At 37.7% G+C, this 8954-nt stretch overlaps 1 protein-coding gene across 1 annotated transcript in view; it reads right to left on the reverse strand.

Annotated features, from left to right (window-relative positions):
• Nucleotides 1-418: 418 nt before the first annotated feature.
• Nucleotides 419-8954, reverse strand: part of LOC125532758 (lysine-specific demethylase JMJ25-like) — a 15516-nt gene continuing 6980 nt past the window's right edge. Inside the window, exon 15 of the mRNA XM_048696689.1 lies at nucleotides 419-451. Within this exon, the coding sequence (XP_048552646.1) occupies nucleotides 419-451 (33 nt within the window). The remainder of the gene's footprint in view (nucleotides 452-8954) is intronic.

Raw genomic sequence — 8954 nt, forward strand, 5'->3', positions numbered from 1 at the left:
TGTTCTTATAAAAGGTTCGTGTTTTTGAAAAATGTTTATGAATTTTAGAAAATGTTCTCATTTCAAATTTTGTTTCTGTATTTCTAAAAATTTACGAAACTTCCAAAAAACAAATTGCAGTTTTGAAAATTGTTTGGGATTTCAAAATTTGTTCATGTTTCCAAGAATATGCGGCAATTCATAATAATAATTATTTTTTAAGAAGTAAAAAAAGTATTCATAGAATGTTTCAAATCTGACGTTGCGCTATGTTCTTAAATATTTACGTTGGCCATTGGTTAGCATGACATGTTTATTCGAGTCAATGGCAGCACTGTATCACGTGTTTGAGATCATGAGTGCGATCCTTCAACTCATCTTTCTTTTTGGATTTGTACTCATGCCTTACAAACACAAGTCAATTCGATGTCTGAGAATTTCACACCCCATGAAATTTAGCTAGCCCAGCTACCTAGGAAATAAGGAAAATAAAATATGTTCAATAGTCCCATATTGCTTGTTTACATATAGTCGTAACAATTTTTATACGTGTGCGAAACTATATGTAGTGAACTGAATGAAGGATAGATGAATTAAACTGAATGAAGCATGGATGGATTCGTACATGAGCTTTCTAAAAAAGGGAATTAAATTCAGTATGTGAGCTAGATGGATGAATTGCTAGCTGAACTATCTACAAAAGGGCCCTAGATTTCTCAAGGATTCCTACTCGAGGCAAAGAGAAGAGAAGACCCGACTACGTGAGCTAGATGCATGAAAAAGAAAAGACCCGACGACCTCCCACATTATGGAACTTCAGCCTTAAATCCCCTCGGCCAAGGAACGCAAAATAGTGGAGTAAAATTAACTCCGGTTGTACACGTCAGTGGCTTGTACATGGAAAAGAGAAGACCCGCCTCATTTCCATATTATTGAACTTCATGCCTTAAAATCCCCTCGAATGAATGAAAAAATAGATTGAATAATTCACGGACCTTCTCTGGCGTGCAATGACCTAATAAAACTCTTAAATCCACTCGATCAATGAATGAAAAAAAATAGCGGATTGATTACTTCACATGCGGAGAAACCCATAACCAAAATGTTCCTTCTTGACAAGCACACAGGGTTTTTCTTGCACGTATAATTCTCACTGCATTAAGTGCACACTAGTTTTCCTCCCGTTCCAACGCACGGGCATATGTGCTAGTTAGTCATAAAGAACTCACATAATTATTGAAAAAATCTATTAGTCATCGAAACAAAGTACTATGTGCATGCTCCTTGGGGGATAGATTGGTAGGAAAAGACCATCGCTCGTCCCCGACCGCCACTCATAAGGAAGACAATCAATAAATAAATCATGCTCCTACTTCATCACATAACGGTTCACCATACATGCATGCTACGAGAATCACAAAATTTAACACAAGTATTTCTCCGATCCACAATTACTCACTAGCATGACTCTAATATCACCATATTTATATCTCAAAACAATCATAAGGAATCAAACTTGTCCTAGTATTCAATGCACTTTATATGAAAGTTTTTATTATATCCCTCTTGGATGCCTATCATATTAGGACTAAATTCAAAACCAATTCAAATTACCATGCTGTTTAAAGAGACTCTCAAAATAATACAAGTGAAGCATGATAGTTCAACAATTTCTATAAATAAAACCACCACCGTGCTCTAAAAAGATATATATAAGTGAAGCACTAGAGCAAAATTGCCTAGGTCAAAAGATATGAGTGAAGAACATGGAGTTTTTAAATAAATCACGATTCATGTGTGACCCTCTCAAAAGGTGTGTACAACAAGTATGATTGTGCCGAACTAAAAATCAAATACTCATATCATACAAGACGCTCCAAGAAGAACACATATCATGTGGTGAATAAAAATACAGCCTCAAGTAAAGTTACCGATAGACGAAGACGTAAGAGGGGATGCCTTCCGGGGCATCCCCAAGCTTAGGATCTTGGTTGTCCTTGAATATTACCTTGGGGTGCCTTGGGCATCCCCAATCTTAGGCTCTTGCCACCCCGTATTCCATAGTCCATCAAATCTTTACCCAAAACTTGAAAACTCCACAACACAAAACTCAACAGAAAATCTCATGAGATCCGTTAGTATAAGAAAATAAATCACCACTTATGGTAATGTTGTTAACTCATTCTTTGTTTATATTGGTGTAATATCTATTGTATTCTAAATTCTCCATGGTTCATACCCCCCATACTACCCATAGATTCATCAAAATAAGCAAACAACACAAAGAAAATAGAATATGTCAAAAACAGAACAATCTGTAGCAATCTGTGACTCTCGAATGCTTTTGTAACTCCAAAAACTCTAAAATCTTAGGAAAACAGAGGAAATTAGTATATTAATCTTCTGTAAGAAGAATCAATATTTTATCACGCTTCTGTTAAAAATCAGAATTGTTTTCGCTAGCATAAAAGTTTTTGTTTTTCAGCAAGATCAAATCAACTGTCACCGTAAGCTACCCCAAAGGTCTTACTTGGCACAAACACTAACAAAAACACAAAAAAACACCTAACCATTTTCTAGATGAATTATTTATTCAAAAACATAAAGGGAATATATTGGGTTGTCTCCCAACAAGCGCTTTTCTTTAAAGCCATTTAGCTAGGCATTGATAATTTTAATGATGCTCACATGAAAGACAAGAATTGAAGCACAAAGAGAGCATCATGTAGCATGTGAAAAAAATAAGTCTAACATACTTCCTATGCATAGGTATTTTATAAGCAAAAACTAGCATATGCAAGGAAGAAGAAAGAAACAATAGCAATCTCAACATAACAAGAGGTAATTTAGTAACATGAAAATTTCGAAAACCATATTTTCCTCTCTCATAATAATTACATGTGGGATCATATTCAAATTCAACAATATAGCTATCACATAAAATTTTCTCTACATGATCCACATGCATGCAAAGTTGACACTCTTCCAAAATAGTGGGAATATCATTAACTAAAGTTGTGACCTCTCCAAACCCACTTTTATCAAAAACTTCATAAGATTGAACATTATCCAAATATGTGGGATCTAAAGTTGACACACTTCCAAACCCACTTTCAGTACTGTTGCAAACATTATTATCAATCTCATATTCATCATCGGGCTTAAATAAAATTTCACAATTGTAAGAAGAATCACCCCAATCATGATAATTGCAACAAGTATTGGACATAGAAAAACTAGCATCCCCAAGCTTAGGGTTTTGCATATCATTAACACAATTGTCATTGATAGAATTTATACTAATATCATTGCAATCATGCTTTTCATTCAAGGAGCTATCGTGAATCACTTTATAGTATTCTTGTTTCAGCACTTCATCATAATTTTCAGATTCACGAATTTCAAGAAAAACCTCATAAAGATAATCTAGTGCACTCAACTCACTAGCAATTGGTTAATCATAATTGGATCTTTTAAAAAGATTAGCAACTAGATGAGGATCCATATCAATAGATTTTTAGCAAGCGAAGATGCAAGCAAATAGAAAGCACATGGCAACACAAGCAAACATAAGATCGAACGAGAAAAAAGGGTGAAGAAAATGACAAATCTTTTCGAAAATCTTTTGGAAGTGGGTTAGAGGAAAACGAGAGGCAAATGGTGAATAATGTAATGCAAGAGATGAGATTTTATGATGGGTAGTTGGTGGGCTTGACTTGGCGTAGGTTTCCCCGGCAACGGCGGTAGAAATTCTTCTAGCTACTTCTTGAGCTTGCGTTGGTTTTTCCCATGAAGAGGAAAGGGTGATGCAGCAAAGTAGAGATAAGTAATTCCCTCAGTTAAGAACCAAGGTATCAATCAAGTAGGAGAAGAACGTGCAAATCACCAATACCTGCACAAACAATCAAACACTTGCACCCAACGCGATAAAGGAGTTTTCAATCCCTTCACGGACACTTGCAAAGGTGAGATCCGATAATGATAAATAAAACTAAACAAAAGATAACTAAATATTTTTGGTTTTTTTGGGTATATAGATCTGAAAATAAAAGAGTGCAAAATAGTAGATCGGAAACTAATATAATGGAAAATAGACCCGGGGCCATAGGTTTCACTAGAGGCTTCTCTCTTGGAGGCAAATAATACGGGGGGTGAACAAATTACAGTCGAGCAATTGATAGAAAAGCGCAAAGTTATCACAATATCCAAGCCAATGATTATGTAATATAGGCATCACGTCCATGTCAAGTAGACTGACTCCATCCTGCATCTACTACTATTACTCGACACAACGACCGACTCCTGCCTGCATCTAGAGTATTAATTTCATGATGAATAGATTACCCCTTTAAGTAAGATGACATGATGTAGAGGAATAAACTCAAGCAGGATGATGTAAACCCCATCTTTTTATTCTCGATGGCAACAATACAACACGTGCATCGCTACCCCTACTTTTTCACTGTGTGAGGACACCGCAAGATTGAACCCAAAGCTAAGCACTTCTCCCATTGCAAGAAAAACCAATCAAGTTGGCCAAACTAAACCGATAGTTCGAAGAGACTTACAAAGATATCAAATCATGAAAATAAGAATTCAGAGAAGATTCAAATAATATTCATAGATAATCTGATCATAAATCCACAATTCATCATATCTCGACAAACACACCGCAAAAGAAGATTGCATCGGATAGATCTCCAAGAACATCGAGGAGAACATGGTATTGAGAATCAAAGAGAGAGAAGAAGCCATATAGCTATTAGCTATGGAACCGTAGGTCTGAGGTAAACTACTCACGCTTCATCGGAAGGGCGATAGAGTTGATGTAGATTCCCTCCCTGATCGAAGCCCCCTCCGGCAGGATGCTGGAAAAGGCCCCAAGATGGGATCTCACGGGAACAGAAGGTTGCGGCGGTGGAAGAGTGTTTTCGTGGATGTTTTTTGTGTGTTTTGGAATATATGTGAACATATAGGGCCAAGGGCTAGGTCAGAGGAGTCCCGAGGGGGTGGCAAGGTAGGGGGGCCCCCACCTAGGTGTCTCCTGGGTGTCTTTTGGTCCAAGAAAAATCATCGCGAAAGTTTTATTCCGTTTGGACTCCGTTTGATATTCCTTTTCTGCGAAGCTCCAAAATAATGAAAAAACATAAACTGGCACTGGGCCCTAGGTTAATAGGTTAGTCCCAAAAATTATAGAAAATAGCATATTACTGCATATAAGAAATCCAATGTAGATAATATAATAGCATGGAACAATCAAAAATTATAGATACGTTGGAGACATATCAAGCATCCCCAAGCTTAATTCATGCTCGTCCTCGAGTAGGCAAATGATAAAAATAGAATTTTTGATGTGGAATGCTACCTAACATATTTATCCATGTAATTTTCGTTATTGTGGCATGAATGTTCAGATCCATAAGATTCAAAACAAAAGTTTACTATTGACATAAAAACAATAATACTTCAAGCATACTAACAAGGCAATTATGTCTTCTCAAAATAACATGGCCAAAGAAAGCTATCCCTACAAAATCATGTAGTCTGGCTATGCTCCATCTTCATCACACAAAATACTCAAATGATGCACAACCCTGATGACAAGCCAATCAATTGTTTCATACTTTGATGTTCTCAAAAATTTTCAACTTTCACGCAATACATGAGCGTGAGCGATGGACATAGCACTATAGGTGGAATAGAATATGGTGGTTGTGCATAAGACAAAAATGAAGGAGATAGTCTCACATCAACTAGGGGTATCAACGGGCTATGGAGATGCCCATCAATAGATATCAATGTGAGTGAGTAGGGATTGCCATGCAACGGATGCACTAGAGCTATAAAGTGTATGAAAAATCAAAAAGAAACTAAGTGGGTGTGCATCCAACTTGCTTGCTCACGAAGACCTAGGGCAATTTGAGGAAGCCCATCGTTGGAATATACAAGCAAAGTTCTATAATTAAAAATTCCCACTAGTATATGAAAGTGATAACATAGGAGACTCTCTATCATGAAGATCATGGTGCCACTTTGAAGCACAAGTGTGGAAAAGGATAGTAACATTGCCCTTCTCTCTTTTCTCTCATTTTTTGTGTGGGCTTATTTGGCCTCTTTTATTTTTGTAAAGTCCGGAGACTCATCCCAACTTGTGAGGGAATCATAGCTTCCATCATCCTTTCCTCACATGGTTCAATGCTCTAATAATGTTGATCATCACACTTTTATGTACTTACAACTCAAGAATTACAACTTGATACTTAGAATAAAATATGACTCTATATGAATGCCTCCGGTGGTGTACCGGGATGTGCAATGACTCAAGAGCGACATGTATAAAAATATGAATGGTGACTTTGCTACAAATACGATGTCAACTACATGATCATGCAAAGTGATACGTCTCCGTCGTATCTATAATTTTTGATTGTTTCATGCCAATATTTTTCAACTTTTACATACTTTTGGCAACTTTTATATGATTTATTTGGACTAACTTACTTATCCGGTGTCCAGTGCTAGTTCCTGTTTGTTGCATGTTTTTGTTTCACAGAAAATCCATATCAAACGAAGTCCAAACGCAGCAAAAATTTACAGAGAATTATTTTGGAATATATGTGATTTTTAGGAGGAGGAATCAACACAAACGGGGGCCCATAGTGCCCACAACCCACAAGGGCGCGCCAGGCACCCCCTGGGCACCCAGGTATCTTGTGCCCTCCTCGAAGGTTGGTTGGGGCCCTTCTTCTGGTGCAAGATAGATAATTTTGGGAAAAAATCATGTAAAAAATTCGGCGCAATCGGAGTTACGGATCTCCGGGAATTTAAGAAACCGTGAAGGGCCAGATCTCAGGAACGCAAAATAGAAGAGAACAGAGAGGGAGATCCAATCCCGGAGGGGCTCCCGCCCCTTCGCCGCCATAGGAGACCATGGACCAGAGGGGGAATTCTCCTCCCCATCTAGGTGGGAGGCCAAGGAAGAAGAAGAAGTAGGGGGGCTCTCTCCCCCTCGCTCCCGGTGGCGCCGGAGTGCGTCGGGGCAACGATCGAGACGGCGATCTACATCAACAATCTTGCTACCGTCAACACCAACTCTCCCCCCTCTATGCAGCGGTGTAACACCTCTTCTCCACTCTATTATCTCTACTTAAACATGGTGCTCAACTCCATATATTATTTCCCAATGATCTATGGTTATCCTATGATGTTTGAGTAGATCCGTTTTGTCCTGTGGGTTAATCGTGATCTTGGTTGGTATGATTGTATATTTTATTTATGGTGCTGCCCTATGGTGCCCTCCATTATCACGCAAACGTCAGGGCCCCCCGCTGTAGGGTGTTACAGTATGTTCATGGTTCACTTATGGTGGGTTGCGAGAGTGACAGAAGCTTAAACCCGAGTAGGTGGGCTATGGCGTATGGGATAAATAGGACTTGATACTTAATGCTATGGTTGGGTTTCACGAACTTAATGATCTTTAGTAGTTGCAGATGCTTGCTAGAGTTCCAATCATAAGTGCATATGATCCAAGTAGAGAAAGTATGTTACCTGATGCCTCTCCCTCATATAAAATAACAAGAATGATTACCGGTACTTGTTATCGATTGCCTAGGGACAAATAACTTTCTTGTTGACACAAATCCTTTCTCTAATCACCTAACTTTTATCATCTTGCAAAATACTTCTAGTTTTATTCTTGCAAAGTAGTTCTAGCATCACACATACAAAATAGTTTCATACTTGTTTCCGATAAAGCAAACGTCAAGTGTGCGTAGAGTTTTATCGGTGGTCGATAGAACTTGAGGGAATATTTGTTATGCCTTTAGCTCCTCGTTGGGTTCGACACTCTTATTTATCGAAGAAGGATACAAATGATCCCCTATACTTGTGGGTTATCAAGACCTTTTTCTGGCGCCATTGCTAGGGAGTTATACCGTGGCGTGAATATTCTAGTGTGTGCTCGTTTGCTCTATCACCAAGTAGTTTTTATTTCCTGTTCTGAGTTGTTCTCTATCTTTAGTTATGGATATGGAACACAAAACACACAATAATTAGTTGTACCTGCTACTCATGGAGATGGGGAACGTCCTAAAACCCTCGATGCTCGTTATGTGAAAGATATTATGCACTACTTTGATAATCCTAAGAAACCCCATTCAACTATATAATGGGAGTAACGTTTGATCAACGTGAATATTTTAGGGATTATCGCTTGATTCACAAAGGGAAATTGTTATGGGATCAAATTCATATATTGAAATGGTATGCTTGGAATCTATGCTTGAGATATGATTATACTTGTTGCTCTAGGATGAATGCTCCACATCTTCCCTTTTCATGCAAATTTAATGATAATGAAACCTTAGCTTCTTATACTAATGGTATATATGATTACTATGATGTGGAACGAATAAAAGAATTTGTTGCTTTTAAGGGTGCTTCTGAAATTGAATATCTGTTTTTAAAGTATGAAGATGATGATGATGCTGGCTATAGACCTGAAAATCTTGCTATTCTTAAATATTGCTATTATAATTATAAATACAATTGTGATATTGATGCATTTATTAAGAATATCTTCATTGTCCAAGAAGAGGCCAACATTTTGCAGGATTCTATGGAAGAAGAAAATGATGAAACTGTGAGCTCATTGGGTGAAAAGAATGAGGAGGAGAGCGAAGAACAAATGGAGGAAGAGCGGATTAGCTACTCGTTCCCACCTTCTAATGACAGTAACTCTTCTACTCATACATTATTTAATGCCCCTTCGTTCTTACCGAAGGATGAATGCTATGATAATTGTTATGATCCCGTTGATTCGTTTGAAATATCCCTTTTGATGAACTTGATGCTTGTTATACTTGTGGCCAAGATGCCAATATGAATTATGCTGATGGAGATGAACTTGCTATAGTTCTTTATGTTAAGAACAACATTGTTGCTATTATACCCACGCATGATAGTCCTATTATATT

Source organism: Triticum urartu, chromosome 1 (assembly GCF_003073215.2).
Source record: "Triticum urartu cultivar G1812 chromosome 1, Tu2.1, whole genome shotgun sequence".
Taxonomy (NCBI): Eukaryota; Viridiplantae; Streptophyta; class Magnoliopsida; order Poales; family Poaceae; genus Triticum; species Triticum urartu.